The sequence below is a fragment of the Bidens hawaiensis genome, unplaced genomic scaffold, assembly GCF_021521415.1.
Source record: "Bidens hawaiensis isolate Kalapana, Puna unplaced genomic scaffold, B.hawaiensis_p1.1 tig00049313_1, whole genome shotgun sequence".
Taxonomy (NCBI): Eukaryota; Viridiplantae; Streptophyta; class Magnoliopsida; order Asterales; family Asteraceae; genus Bidens; species Bidens hawaiensis.
The window spans coordinates 1-17,062 of NW_027498836.1; the positions used below are offsets into that span (position 1 = coordinate 1).

The following is a 17,062-nucleotide window of genomic DNA, read 5'->3' on the forward strand; positions in this document are numbered from 1 at the left end:
TTTTATTTTATTTTTTTGATTTTGGGAAATCATTTATGAACATTTGGACAAGATGTTTGGATTGAAATGGTGGTTTAAATCACGAGGTTTGGATTATATTGTTGCTTTATTAAACACGCAGTTTAATAAAAAAATTATAATTATATCTCATTGTTATATTCATATTTTTAGTATTTTTTATTTTGTGTATTTAAATGTTTTATAATTTCAACAAAAATAATTTTTATAACACAAAACTTATATTACAACATCTACATCTTCGTACTTTACAACACATGACTTCAGTAGATAATGAAGTTTTAACTAATATGTCTTTTTTGTTTCATGATATAAGTTAGAAATATGTGACATAACTTAGAATTATGTTTTAAATTGTTATTTTTCTCTATTTGTCTTTGTATGCTAGGTTCTTTTAATTATTAAAATAACAATGTGATACCTTATAATAATGCTAGACTATCTGACGTTTACAATTCGTTAAAATGCATATAACACGCGCGCGCACACACACACACACACACATATATATGAAGCTTTATATATTTTCCGTCCGTATGTAACATGGGATCTAACTTAGTAAGTTAATATAACTTTAGAATGGTAATTAAATGAAAAATAATTAGGATTTTATGCATTTAATGAATTGCTATACATTTGAATGAATGTTAATTAGGTGGAAATGTATTTAAGGGAATTGCATATGTGGAATTCAATATGAACACTATATAATGGTGATATGTAGAAAAATTATCTTGCTTTAATAGTATAGTTATATTAGATTAGGTGTTAGCTAACATAAATTTTTAAAATTTAAATTATGTAAAATTTATTAAAAATGTGTAAGCTATACTAAATATGTAAATTAACATAAATTTTTAAACTTTAAAATATATAAATTTTATTGAAAAATATATAAATTATATTAAATATATAAATTAACACAAATTTTTAAACTTTAAAATATGTAAATTTTATCAAAAACTTTTAAACTATGCTAACTTAATATAAATTTTTAAACTTCAAATATGTAAATTATATTACATATGTAAATTAACATAAATTTTTAAACTTTAAAATATGTAAATTTTATTAAAATATATAAATTATGTTAAATATATAAATTAATATAAATTTTTAAACTTTAATTATGTTAGTTTTATTAATATACATAAATTAACATACTTTTTTTAAAGGAACAATATAAGTAAACAGATATTGTTAAAACAAGCATTCGAATGTCTAGCGTATATTATGAACTTCCATTTTAACATTAAGAAATAGGTTTAACAATTTTTAGAAGTAATAAGTTTTAAAATTGTCTAAAATATATTATGCACTTTCATTTAAACAACCATTTGAATGCCTAGAGTAAACAATTTTTTTCATTTGAATTAAACTTTTTTGAATGAACTGAATCAAAAATAAATAAAGAACAAATTTAACTTTGAGAAAGTTTCGTGACATTAGCTGCTTTCAATTCCTTTATTTGAGAAAGTTTCGGTAAAGTAACTATTTTTTTATCAAATGAAGATATATAAAAAATATATATTGAGTAGAGTACAATTTGATTTGATGGATCCATGTCTTGGAGAACCATATGACGTCAAACAACATAGGATTGAGGAGAGAGAATATACTTTTATTATATCCATATTACCCTTACATGTACTTCCATAGTTCCATCCATTATTATATTGTATTTAAAAAAGCCAAAATCCATCCTTTTATTTCAACCGTAGATTGTTGTTGATCAATGGTCACAATGGAGTTTCTAGGGTTTCTTTAACTCGGAAGGGTTTTCATATATATATATACACTATCGTACATTAAGTACGCGAGTATCCAGAATATACAATTATACGCGATTAAATTTTTAAACACAATTATACGCCACGATATGCCAGTTATCAAAAGGGTATTTCCGTCCAGAACGTCCAACTATACTCACCATATCTATTCTTCAATTCCCCTAAATCCCTATTCTTCAAAATTTATCAATTGATTCATCGAGCATCCATTCATATCAATATAATTCAACCGTCGATCGGTATTAAACTAATTTGCAGGTCGATATCAAACTAATTGAGTTATATAACCCTAAAATGTTCGTTACATGCAAATAAAACCTCAAACCCTGATACGTTCTGCTAATACGTTCTTCTAATACGTTATGCTAATATTTTCTGCTAATACTTTCTGCTAATACATTATGCTAATATATTCTACTAATACGTTCTACTAATACGTTCTACTAATACGTTCAAATCTTAAACGTTCAATGTCAAAAACCCATCATCCAGAACTCAAAATTGATCGATTGAAGCTTCAAATTGATGATTAATTGAATCGATTTCAAAGATTAACCGATCAGTTGGCTCCAATTTCAAATTGTTGATGGCGCCGGCGAGTGGAATGGCGTCGGCGTCAGCGATTAAAGGGCGGCTTTCGGGGTCGTTTTTGGAGATGAGGCGGAGCTCGCATAAGGATTGGGTGCGGGTTTGTTCGGAAACGAAGCTGAGTTTGCCGACGAGAGGATTAGTGTAATTGTGATTTTGGGTTTCTGAAAATCAACGGTTAGAAGTGTCGCGTACGTAATGTACGATAAAATATTATTGTATTTTATCCTTTATCTATCTATCTATATATATATATATATATATATATATATATATATATATAGGGTTATGTTAGGTTAGAATAAAAACCCATTTGAGTTGTGAAAACTCTAGAAACTAATTCTCAACCACATGTTTTTAATTAAAGATTAAATCTTGTGGTCCACAATTAAAGTTAATAAAAAATGTAAAAGTTTATTTACATTTTCTCTCTCCTAAAAACATATACACTAATTCTCAACCACATGTTTTTAATTAAATATTAAATCTTCGGGGTCGTTTTTGGAGATGAGGCGGAGCTCGCATAAGTTTATTTACATTTTCTCTCTCCTAAAAACATATATAAAAATTATTAAAAAAATGTAAAAAAAATAGCAAAACATTTTTTTTATGTTTTCGATGTTTTGTATTAAATGTAACAACATATATTACATGTACATAGGGTTTTCACGGGTTTTCTTAAATCAAGAGGGTTTTCAAACTATACTTCTCCTATATATATATATATGATAAAACAATCCAAATACCATAATGGCATCAATCAAATATAAACGTAAATGCGAGTAATATAATGAAAACTTCCCCTGAAACGAAGTCAGTCTACAGGGAACCGCAGGTAGCCCTCCACACTACCCCACTTGAGCTTATGTTCGTGTTTGGGTTTGCGAACTTAATCAATCATGCAAGCATGTAAGAAGTAAGCATACAACAAGTATATATGAAATCAATCAACATGATAATAGTTGGATCATGTTTGCTATGTAATTGTATAGATAAATATTGGTTTAAAATAGGTACAATGCTACACCCCAAAATAATTGAAAAGCAAAAACAGGGAATATGAGTTATTCACCTTTAAAAGCAACAACGAGTTAAGCGAGTAAAAACGAACTTGCGGATCGAGTCGACTTGATGCGGAGCATTCGATTCAACAAAACGACCTGACCCGAGAAGGAGACGTTGGAGTATGGAACAAGCTATTCTTTTTTGAATCCAAGATTCCATTATGTTTTAATATTTGTTAATATTTCAAGTTTCCTATAATAATAATAATAATAATAATAATAATAATTATTATTATTATTATTATTATTATTATTATTATTATTATTTCTCAGTCCATTATCTTTTAGCATAAATAGGGGGCTAGGGTTTATTGTTAGTTAGTTTAGATACTATAAGAACATTGTTGTTGAACCTTTGGTTTGTTTTATCGTCTTTGATTATCATGAGTCTCTTGAGCCATTGATCGCTTCCAAAACTACATCACACCAACACGAGGGAAAATAAAAAAAACTTAAAATAAAATAAATGATTTATAAACTGAGAATGAAAAAGAAAATAGATGAAAATCCAAGTTCTAGGAGATCGGGTCTTAAATCGGAGTTTAATGAGTAAATAAACGAATTTGCGGTTTTAATCAAATAAATAAACAAAAATTCAATTTTTGATATAAAAGTTCTGGGAAATACTATTTTGTTAAGTTTTGGTCAGTTCGGTTCGATTAAACTATGCGAACCGAACAATATGGAAAAGTTAAGGTAAGTCAAGCGAGTGTTCGGGTTTTATTAGACTTGAATCTGGAACTAGGTCGAATTCGCTTCCAACAAACCTTATCTATAAAAACCATATATTTGATTACTAGTTTCTACAAAAACCCATGTTTACGAATAATAAACGATAAAACCAGATTTTTCGATAGATAAAGAACATAATTGGAAGAGAAAGATGAAGATTTGAAGATGTGCTTGTGCTTGACTTTTCTTAATCAACAGATTAGAACACCACCAAAAATAGAAATTAACTTTGTGAAATAGCAGCAAGCAGCCTATAGTTACAGTGAAATAAATGAATCTTTTATGAAATCCATAAATTTCAAACGGATCGGGTTTCGAGATTAAAAACTGACAAATGTTACATAGTATGCATGCTTTTAGTTTTAGAGTTTAGACAAGTTATTTAATGTTATCTACTTTCTATTCTACTTTCTTCTAAAAACAATATTTGTTGAAGCCCATAATAAATCCTAGAGATATATGTATATACTCATAGCCCGACAATACATGACCGGTTTGAGACTAGTTTGTAGGATCGGTTTCAATTAAACCCAGTTCCAATTTCAATTTGGTTTCAGGCCGGTTATTCAGACTAGTTTTATTAAAATCGGTTTTTAACCTGGTTTGGTAAGCAGAAATACGAATTGACACACGAACCTGTGGTTTTGGGCCGATTTAGGGGCTGGCTTGGGTCAACCTGATTTGGGAGTAAAACTGGTTCGGTTTTGAAACCTGTTTTTTTTTTTACACCTCTATTGCGAATTGCAATCAAATAATTTGGACTTGGAGTTTGGACAGGCTTTACAAATTACAACAGGCAGTCCCAAATCCACTTTAGAGTTCAGAGCCTAGAAGCCCATGCAGACTGTAGAGCAGGCCCACTAGGAAACCCACTGCTACAGTCTAATCTAATTGCAGTCCAATCCACCCAAGAATTTTAAAAAAACAGTTTTAAAACGAACCGATTCAAACCCGGCCCTAACCGGTTAGGACCAGTCCGTTCTTGATCACTGAAACCGGTTCCCAAACCGAATCAGTTTGGTCCAAACTGGTTTTGAAAAAGGCTTTAAGGAACCTGCCTGATTTACAAACTGAACCGGTTTAGATAAAAACCAGTCTTGTTCACCTCTATTGTCCTATATGAAAGGTCTGAAATGAAGATAAATCAAAATCAATTAAAACAAATTAATAAGGGTACTCGGGGCACATGTCGTTGAAACCGAGCTCGCCAACTGCCACCTAATGAATCCGACGCTTTCATCTTCAGTTTGCTTTCACTACCCGAATGCGCGTTGGATGGAAGCCAGTTAAGTCGATTTTGCTACACTCACACAATCACAATAATGTAATAGTCAATGAAATTTGAAACCGATTGCCTCTCCTAATGAAACAATATTGGTTTAGCCGATGAACCGAACAGGCTACTCGAGGGTCCTAATCGATTTTCCAATTTGAAGATCTTGAATTTGTAGTGTGCTTAATCTCCTTTAGAAGCAAGATTATGAAAGATCTATTAGGCTATGTGTTGTGTGTTAAGAATAAAATATACAACTTCCTACAACATAGGCAACAAGTTTTAATTGAAATAAAATAAAATAAAATAAAATAGAAACAAAAGAATATAATAATAAAAGAAAAATGATGATTTGTTGGCATAAGACCCGCCAACCAAATAGTGGAGATGGTAGGCATTAAGGCTTATTATCCCTGCCTTTGGTGCGGTCGTGGTGATTAGGACGTTATCAAGCATTTGTGGCACGAATGACTCCTTCCTTGGCTACGAAGAAAAACATGTTTACGCTCCAACTTCTTTTAACAAATTTACAAATCAAGCATTTATTAGATTAAAACCTCATCAAATTTTATGAATAATTTGGTGTATGTTATATTATTTCCTGTATAATTTTTAATATTTCCATGTGACTAGAGTAGGTACCGTTCACTAGTTGGGCTCTTGAATTGAACAAGTTTTATCTCACATCACTATCGTGCATTCGGACGGGTGTTCAGGTACATTGGTCTTAGGTGAGGGTTTTCTCCGAATCAAAAGACGAGTGTATCCCGATGTAATGAATTTAATCATTAGCCCATTTGAATTTGAAAGATTCGGTCGCCTGTTCAAAATAAATTTAGCTTTTTTTTCCAATTCATATCCAAATATCAAATGTTTGTTGAAGAAACTTTTCGCGCCATCACCACAAACCACCCAACAACTCCAAGATTCCTCCAACGGCACCTCTTTAATCTCTTCCAATACACAAACACCATAACACAAACCTCACAAATCCACACCCAGATCATAACAAACAACTTCACCCAAAAAAACTTCATCATTGTTAAGCTGCTTCAATCGTATCTTCGTTCGGGTTACCTCCATCAAGCCCACCAAACTTTTGCACAAATCAATAACCCCAGCATCACCTCCTGGAATCAAATCATTAGAGCCTTCTCCGGGACCGATACGCCCGTTAAAGCAATTAACCTTTTTGATGAAATGCTTGTGTCCGGTGTAAAGCCGGACGAGTATAGTTATTCGTTCGTGATCAGCGCGTGTGCGCGTGGGAAATTGGTTCGGTTAGGGGAAAAGTTTCATGGGAGGGTTTTGGTTGGTGGGTTTGGTTCGAATTTGTTTGTTCAAACTAGTTTGGTAAATCTTTATGGTGAAGTTAAGAATGCACATAAGGTGTTCGATGAAATGCGCGAGAGAAATGTGGTGACTTGGAATACGCTGATTTCCGGGTATGTTAAGTGTGGGGATGTTGACGGTGCGCGCAGACTGTTTGATGAGATGCCTGAGAGAAATATTGTTTCTTGGACGATGTTGGTTTCGGGGTATGCGCACAACGGGGGGTGTACGGAAGCGTTGGCTTTGATACGTGAGATGTTGAAGTCGAATGTGGAACTGGATCAGGTGACTTTGGTTGCGGCTTTATCTGCTTGTGCGGAGATTGGTGATTTGAAAATGGGGAGGTGGATTCATTCTTACATTGACCGAAACTGGCATATAACGAATGAAAGACGCACAGTTCGTGTGAATAATGCACTCTTACACATGTATGCTGGTTGTGGTGTTATTGATGATGCGTATGCGTTATTCAAACGTATGCGGTTGAAAAGTACGGTTTCGTGGACCACCATGATCTCCGGTTTTGCAAAACACGGCCGTGGCAAAGATGCATTAAATGTCTTTGAATGTATGAAAAACACACAAGATGATGGTTCAAAGCCGGATGCAATAACCTTGTTAGTTGTCCTGTATGCTTGCAGCCATTCCGGTTTGATTGATCAAGGCCGTGATATATTCAAAAACATGAACAAGATTTGGGGAATCGAGCCCAAAATCGAGCATTATGGTTGCATGGTTGATCTTCTAAGCCGTGCTGGACTCTTGGACGAAGCTCTTAAGCTTGTAGAAACGATGCCAATGGAGCCGAATGATGCAATATGGGGTGCGTTACTTGGTGGTTGTAGAATTCACAAGAATGTGAATCTTGCTGCTGAAATTGGTCAAAAGTTAGCTACTCTGGATCTTGATGATGATAAATCGGCTGCTTATTTGGTATTGTTGTCAAACGTGTATGCTGGTGCGAAAAGGTGGAAAGACGTTGCAAATATGAGGGAAAAGATGGTGGAGTTGGAACTGAAAAAGGCTCCTGGAAGGAGTTGGGTGCAGATAGGTGAATCGATTCGTGAGTTTTTGGCGGGTGATTTTTGTCATGAACGTGAATGTTTGATCTATGAGATGCTTGTTTTGGTGACGGTTGAAGCTCGGTTAAGCGGATACAAGCCTGATGTTTACCAGACATTACAAGGTTATGTAGGTTAATAGTAAGGTGCATTATAAGTTGTGGCAAAGATGTTTCAGTTTGACATGCATTGCATTGTTATAGGAAGATTGTAACTTATTTTGAATTTTTCGGTTAATTGGTAATATTTTCTGTACAAGCAATGACAAAAAAGTGGTTATTAAATTTTCAAAGAATGTATTCTGCCACTTAAGTTTTAGACGATGTGTTGTGGGTTAACTAGAGAACTCTGGTTGAAGTGTCACGTCAACGACTTAACGTCACGTAGACAAGAATCCATTAACTAACCAACCCTTTAGCTATGCGTTGAGGGACAACTAGAGATGAAATAAAAGAAAAAAAAGTTTGATTGGTGCATTGTGGGTTGACTCCATTTGATTTGGTACTGTTGGACGTTATGCACCTCGCTAAGGCCACGTATAATGGTGCATTATATGGGTGGGTGAAACGCCTACGCCATCCCCTGGGAGCATTATGAGTGCTTACAAGGGCATGTGCGTTTTACAAAAGGTGATGATATGGTAAAAAATGACCCTAAAATATAGGGTGATCTATGAAAACTCATAGGCCCTAATGAACCCTTTAAGAATAGAAAAACTAGGCCCCTAAATATAAATTTATTTTTAAATAGGAACAAGAAAATGACCCATAATGAGTCTATTTTAAGGTTAAAAGGACAATATGATTTATACTTTAAATTAGTTGAACTACATAGGCTTTTATTTTATAAGTTTTTAGTTGGGTTTTAAGTTTATCTTTAGTTTTCTATTAAAAAGAAAATTATAAAAGAAACTATTGGTGATGTGCAATAGTGCAAGAAGCATAGCAGGCAGCATCAGAGCTGCTTGGCAACTTTGATTTACACGTGTTTGTATTTTATTTATTAGTAACTTTTGTTTTTCGGCCCCGTAATACATATGTTTTGGTTTCTGTGTGTTCGCACGACTCGCACATTAAACAAGGGACATTACGTATGTATGGCTTAAGCATTGGCGAAACCGAGCGGTCCCCCCCCCCCTTGTTTTTTCTCATCATCGTACTCAGTATATCCCACCAATAGCAAAGCTATAGTAGGGTCTGAGGAGGGTAAGATGTAGACAGCCTTACCTCTACCCCATAAGGATAGAGAGGCTGCTTCCGGTCCCCCTTGTTTTTTCTAAGTAACAAAATTTATCTGTTTTCGTTTGGAAATTTTTATACGTATTGTAAATTTACCAGTTTTCACCTAAAGATTTAATTTACTTGTTGAGCTTGAACACCCCCCCCCCCCCCCCCCGGTGTTTATAAAAATCATATCTGCTTCTTACACCAATGTCCACCATCGGACACGAGCCTCAAATCGTCGCCTCCAAGAGATAGAGCATCTTATAACACCTCAAATATATCAAATTCCCTTTGGTAAATTGATATATAGGTACTAATTGGTGGCGGACCTAGCTAATGACCACTCAACGTTTCGCGTTGGTGTAAAAAAGAAATTTTTTTGGTTGATTTTTGTGTTTTATTACCCCTGAAAAAAAGATAACGCCACCCTATGTATTTTAAGCCCAACCAATTTAATACTTAAACCCAACAAAAGCCCACGTAAATTATAAAGCCCAAACCAAAAACCCAATAACCTAAATAATCTTTTTAAGTTTAACAATAAAAAAAAATACCGGATATTGTGAGAACAGACACACAGCCGACAGCTCTCTGTCTCTCTAGACTTTGCTCACCACACACCACCAGTTCACCATGGCTGTCGCCACTTGCCGCCACCTCCACCTCCATCCGCCACCAGCCACCTCCTGACCTCACTCAACCACTCCACCTCCGACCTCTTCTTTCCGGTAAGATTTCTTGTATTTAGGGATTTAGAGTTATGTTTAAATTGGAGTTAATTTGGGATTTAGGGTTTATGTTTAAATTGGAATTGATTAGATACTTAGGGTTATATTTAAATTGGAATTAATTAGGGATTTAGCCTTCAGTTTTATGTGTAAATTGGAATTGATATTAGGTTTTTGGTTCAAATTTTGTTTAGGAAACTTTGAAGATGAGTAAACAACCTCTTATTAGCAACTTTTTTAAACGTCAAAGAAAAGAAAACGATGACATTGGTTTATCACCAACTTTAAATATTCAAACTTTAAGTTCAAACATGTGCGACTCTTTTATTTTCTTATTTAATTAAATACTGTGTTTATCAATATTTTTCTTGAGTAAACTTTAAAACTACTCATTAACAATACGTGTTTGATCTGATCGAAAGATATCAATAAAATCATTAAGTAAACAAGTTTAGGTTATTTTGATGCGCCAATTATAAACCAACTTGTTTTGATCTGCCATTACAAATGGGTTAACCGGGTGCGGGTACACTTGTAACACGAAGCCGAGCCCGGGACGCGCCAAACGCGTAACTAGACACCTGCACGAGCAAAACGCGTTATTGGACTCCGCTAAGCACGAAATGTAGTCAGGCCCCGTAAACGCGAAACCGGTAAAAAAAAATTTCTTAATGTACGTTTAAAATTTTTTTTTATGCTACCCCTGAAATTAGTTTCTAGATCCGCCACTGGTACTATATTGTATTGCTTTACATGTTCATGCTTCAATTTCCTTATCTATAATCACTATCTATATGTTTATAATTCTAAACTTAATACATGCGTTGTAAAATCGACATTGATGTTCTTTTCTTATTATTTTATAGTTATTCATAAATAAATGTAGCAACTAGCAACAAACCGATGGTGTTTGCTTGTGGCTATGGTTTATGACAAAACTTGATTGTTTGGATAATGAATACATTCATAACATGAACAAACAAAAAACATCTTTCCACATTGCCTTGTTCACCATCTTACATTTTACTTCATTCCCAGGTAACTTTCGGTTTATTCTTCCCTTTTATATATATAAGATTACTTTATTATATTTTGACAACTTATTAATGGTCAAAATTAAGTTATCAAAAGTTTATTAAAACACCACTTTCTTACAAAAGGGTCGAAACGTAAAACCACACGTTATCTATCTTCTTGACAAAACTTATCTTCAAAGCTACCTCTGTCTATAAATAAATCCAAACCCTATTCAGCTTCATTTCAGATAATATTATTATTGAGATAATAATTTATAATAAATAAATATGGTGTCAAGCATAGATCGATCAGAGATAGCTTTCTTCGACCTAGAAACCACCGTCCCGACCCGACCCGGCCAAGGGTTCGCCATATTAGAATTCGGATCCATACTCGTCTGCCCTAGAAAACTCATCGAGCTCCAAAGCTACGAAACCTTAGTCAAGCCACATGATCTCTCACTCATCTCCACATTATCCGTTCGCGCCAACGGCATCACGCCCGACGCCGTCGTCTCTGCCCCCACCTTCTCTGACATCGCCGATAACGTCTACGACATCTTACACGGTAATCTATGCCGTTAAAATATCGGTCACAGTTAATATTAACGATATATCCTAAGTGTTTTAAAACTTAATTTTAAACTTCTAGTGTTTTGCATATCATACCGCGACAATTGATATCTCAAATAATATTTTTCCGCATTAACTGCTTAGCTAAGCATGGTAATTTACAAGTTTGAGCTTCAATCTTGAATTAGGGTTTTGATTGTTATATATTGTATTAATTGAATTGGGGGTTTGATGTGTGGTGTGTTTAGGGAGGATTTGGGCGGGTCATAATATAACTAGGTTTGATTGCGTGAGGTTAAGGGATGCGTTTGCCCAAATTAACCGCCCGCCGCCCGAGCCGAAAGGAATCATTGATTCACTGGCCTTGTTGACACAAAGGTTTGGAAGGAGAGCTGGTGACATGAAGGTATGATCTTTTTTTTTAATATGCGAATTTTGTTAAATTAAAAGCTAATTACACTTCCTATCTTTGTTTAGATGGCAACTCTTGCTAATTATTTTGGGCTTGGAAAACAATCACACAGGTATGACTGTTTTTTTAATGGTGTGTCGGGTTGACCTTGTAGAATATGTATTTTTATTCTAATTTAAAACGGGTTGAGAGGTGTATAATGTTGGGTTTGAAGGCCTTGTTGGGCTGGGTTCAAGTAAGATAGCAAGAAGGGCGACGGGTTGGGTGTGTCGGCCCTTGCTCGATTGTCCGCATTTTTTTATCAAGTAACCTTAGTTGTAATCTCTATATAGTAATCTCGGTGTACCTGTAATCGATTATCACTGAAATAAAAGAATACCTGGTTGCCGCCTGTGGACGGAAGTTAGTTTAGGTCGAACCACGTTAACTCCCTTATTCGTTAATTGCTTTCGTGTTCCATTCGTGTGCGTCTAATCTTAACATATTAAACCTGCCAACCCTTTGATTAAAAACAGGTCAAGTAGAACATATGTTATTGACTTTTTCTATTACTAATTGGCATGAATATATATATTATTTTCATTTGGGTCTTAATATTTAGTTCAACAAATTTCAGGAGTTTAGACGATGTTCGGATGAATCTTGAAGTTCTCAAGTATTGTGCAACTGTTCTTTTCTTGGTAAATTCTCACTTTTCCACTCAACAATTTGAGTTCATTTGAGTATTTCACTTGTGATTATGAATTTCTGACAACCCTGTAAAACGACCAATTTACCCCTTCATGTAGGAATCGTGCCTACCCGATATATTTACAGAAAACAGCTGTGTTTCTCCAAATGCTACAACAAGAAACCGCAGTAATTCAAAATCTGCTGTAGACGGAACCGGCCCAAGCACTAGCCCGCCTTCATCTAGTAGAAACATTGACCATCATAATTCTCCACCTTCTCATCTAATCTTTTCACTAGCGGCATCTAGTGCTGGAGAACCAGTTGAAAACGAACCTGATCCGAGTCATGTTCAGCCCGACCCATTTGACCTAGGCCCACTTGTAGACAAAATAGAAAACGAACCCCTTGAAGCAAATGAATCTATGGATGAAGAATCATCTGCAACCAATACTTCTAACATCATCACTGAAAGCACTGAATTTGTTAACCTTGATGATGTGTCAATACCTTCTGTTACTGTAACTGTAGTCCCGTTTTTTCGTGGGCCTCAAAAGATTCAAATACTCCATGGAGACACACCGTTGCAGATCCGATGTGATGCGCTAAAAGTACGGTTTGGGTTAAGCACACGATTTGTTGATCATGCGGGCAGGCCTCGGTTAAGTTTTGTGGTTGATGCGTCTCCAAATGTCTGTGGTGTTCTTGATGCGTGTGATAATATTGCTAAGCGGTTTGTGGATTCTGATAGCAGCTCTGAGTGGAGGCCTGTTGTGAGCCGAAAGCCCGGGTTTTATAACTCGCCTACCATCAGATTGCAGTAAGTCCTTTTGTTTTAGGATAAAAGTATTGGCTTCATATATAATAATATTGAAAGGATGTTAAACTATGTTATGTTTTACAGATTACCTACTGTAGCAGGAGGAGATGGTGTTAGATGGGTCACAGAGATATACAAGAAAGAAGCATCATCAATACAGCGGGTCGTGTTTAGTAGGTGTGATGTGGCGGAACTGGAATCGTTGATTTGTCCAGGTTCATTTGTGGATGCTTTCTTTTCTTTAGATCCGTACGACTATCAACAGAATGCGGGAATCCGGTTAGTGGCTAAGAAACTTGTTGTTGATTCTAACTGAAGGGGTTTTGGTGTTTGTCTAGCACCTATAAGCTGACATTTGGAATGTAATCTTTGGTGGGGGCTTGTAAAGATGGGCAAGTAAATTTGTTTCAATGTTGATGTAGAAGATGGACAACTAATTCTAGGGTTTGAAATTGATCAACGCAAAATGTTATTATTCTCTCTTTTATCTTTCACATTTTCGGTATACTAGTTCTGATGCTGTTTAGTCGGAATCGGTATACCAGTTCCAATGTTGTTTAGTCGGAATCGGTATACCAGTTCCAATGTTGTTTAGTCGGAATCGGTATACCAGCTCCAATGTTGTTTAGTCGGAATCCGTTCGGTGTGTTACGGAAAGTTTTAGAGCAAAAACAAACGGTAGGATACATAAAGGACTGAAAGCATACGCGATTTACAATATAGCAAAACTGTTATTTAAGACTAATTCCTATAATACGCAAGGAAAAAAAACACCTATAACTTTTAAAGAAAAAAGTACAAATATTAATGTAACCTCTTTGATGATAAATTTCAAATACTATATTAAAATACTAGGTTATTGATCTGTGTACGACATGGACGGAAATAAAGAAATCGTCAAGTACTGACATGTCATTTAAAACGACAAGATGTTTTTGAATACATTTTTTAGACGACAATATGATTTATAATTGCAATTTGTATTCATACGGAAAGAAAACTTACAAAAAATGAAGTTATATAGTAGAATGTAGGGGTGAGCAGAAAACCGAATTAACTGAACCGATACCAAATTAACCGAAAAACGAACAGAAAAAACCGAACCGAAGCATTAACCGACGGCTAATTTTTTGTTTTGTTTTTTTTTTGAAAATCGAATTTTCAGTTACAACAAAAACTTTTTGTTGTTTATATACAACATATATATTATAATGAAGCTCTAGAACAAGGAGGGCGTTGTAAGTATGATGAATCCAACATGAAGATTTTACAATTACACAATTACAATAAAATATTTAATGATATAATACAAGATTATTGTTCGTCTGTATCACTTATTTTCTCAAATATTCACATGCAATTTTAACTAATAACTTTTGTCCCTAATAACTTTTCAGCCCATAAATTATAAGCCAATATAGTTTCTAGGTTTTTAAAAAAAATTTCAATTGTGATTGATAATGCTTACCTAGACCAAGATCAAACCTGAAGTCTCTTGGTAGGCCGCAAGTAGTCGAATATTAGAAAATTCAGATAATTATATTGATAAAATCCTGTTTAGTTAACTAAAAAGCATTTTAATTGAAGACTGTATCAAAATAGCACACATCAGGAAGTTTATGACAAACATAAAACACTACATTAGAAAAAGATCAAAGAGTGTGGAACTTGTTTTATTATTTTCCATGTGGGGCTAAGAATATAAAATCAACCTATCATTAAATAAATTAAACAAATGTATATTCTTAAGCAAAATTTATTAACCAAATGAAGTTAAAAGAGTAACTTCAACCTGCTTAATACCATTAGCATCCTTCCAGACCCTATAAGATATTTGTTGGCGAGCTGCTCGGTTTCTACTTTGTTAACCCTATCCAGTCAATCCTGACCCTAACCTCATGCCCATGAATAATGCTATATTTATTCATTTCTTCATTTAAAAAAACAAAAAGAGCTAGAAAATGAAGAAACCCTAACCTAGTGTCCATGAATAATGTTATGTTTGTTAAAAACGATGTACCTGATTGAACTAAAAAGAATGAAAATCAGTAAAATAGCAAATACAAGTAATAAAATATGAAACTTATGCAGCAACAATGTAAGCGACATGAATCATTGGCTAATTGATCGATGACCAAAAGATTAAATTTAGGGTTTGGAAAAGTAAAAGAATAGAGGCAATAAGAAACCATTACCTGTTTGTTAATTGAACGACTTAGGAAGAGACTATGAAAGTATGAATTGATGGTGGACATCACGATTTAAGGAAAAAGATGTTGTGAATGAGAGTTATAGGGAAGAAGAAAAATGAGCGTGAGAAAAGGAGTGGAAGCGTAGAGAGAAACCACACTGTAACTGTTATGTTATAATGCTGAGATTTAATTTCAGAGAATTTCTAGGGTTAAAGTTTAGGGGAAAGAAAAACAGTTACAAAGATATTTTGAATTATTTAAATGGTAATAAATTATAAGGTTGTAAGATATATATGAAAATTAGTGAATGGAACCAATAAGAATCGGGCAAAATGAATTTTTTAATAGATATATAGATTACTAACTAGATTTTATCCCTCGTATTACGGGGTTTGTTTACATTATTTGTTTTTTAATATTTATATATTGTATATTTGGATTTTAATTTTATTTATTGTAAGAAATTAATAATTAATATACTTGAGGTTCGATGATAAAATGGTTTCACAAATAAATGATATGTTATAATATAGTTTAAAAGCTATCTGGGTTTGGTGATACCAATTACCCGTTTATTTTATTTATTATAAAATTGTTTCTTAATTATAAACAATATCTTTTTTTAAATAAAATAGGATATTAATTTTTAGTATACCCCTATTTTATAGAATTTTCATATCAAATAATTTATGAGATTAATTTTTAATATAATGAGATGTTATAACCCGTATAAGAGCTATCTGGGTGGCGAGACCTTTACCCATGAATTTGGGTCAAATGAGTAAGAAATCTTCATTACAAATAAAGCAATCTGATGGCTTGAGAGAATGGTTGTTTTACATTTTTTGTTGCTAAATATTTATTTTTTGGATTTTAATTTTCTTTATTGTAAGAAAGTTAATAATATACTTAGGGTTTGATTATGAAAGGGTTTTATAAATAAATGATATGTTATAACCCGTTTAAAAGCTATCTGGGTTTTGTGACCCATGACCCGCTTATGTTTTTTACTATAAAATTGTTTATTAATTGTAAATAATATTTTTTTCTTTTTAAATTGGATATTAAATTTTATTATGTCTTTATTTTATAGGATTTTCATATAAAATAAATTGGTAAGATTAATTTTTAATTTAAAGAGATGTTATAAACCGTTTAAGAACTTTCTGGTTTTGGTAAGACCCATACTCATGAATTTGGGTTAAATCAATGAAAGGTCTCCATTTAAAAATCAAGCAATTTGGTGGCTTCCATTAAATGGGGGAGCGACCACATCGCGACACGTAGGATTTTGGGGGTTTCATTTATATATATTATATATTATAGATAGTTATGATACATTAGATTTAGAAGATTTAGAAGAAACAACTCCATAACACTAAAAAAGGGTTTATTTAAGAGTTTATTTGTGACATTTGAGCCAAAACAAGGTACACCTCAGTACGTATTTACCGATTAAGCAAATAAACGCTTTTGCGTAACAAACGAACGATTAACCGAACGGGTCGGGTTATGACCCAGATATCCCGGGGGGGGGGGGCATCTATAAGTTATATACGTTTAATATAAGC

General features: G+C 33.8%; 1 protein-coding gene and 1 pseudogene across 1 annotated transcript; both read left to right on the forward strand.

The window, feature by feature from the left end:
- The first annotated feature begins 6,335 nt into the window (after nt 1-6,335).
- Nucleotides 6,336-7,997, forward strand: LOC143597976 (pentatricopeptide repeat-containing protein At1g05750, chloroplastic pseudogene; annotated as a pseudogene).
- Nucleotides 7,998-11,108: 3,111 nt separating this feature from the next.
- On the forward strand, nt 11,109-13,615 carry LOC143597977 (protein NEN1-like). Its single transcript, XM_077076327.1, has 6 exons — nt 11,109-11,393; nt 11,647-11,804; nt 11,876-11,922; nt 12,427-12,490; nt 12,599-13,299; nt 13,384-13,615. Exons 1-6 carry the CDS (start codon nt 11,114-11,116, stop codon nt 13,613-13,615), a joined length of 1,482 nt encoding a protein of 493 aa, XP_076932442.1. The 5' UTR covers nt 11,109-11,113.
- Nucleotides 13,616-17,062: the final 3,447 nt, after the last annotated feature.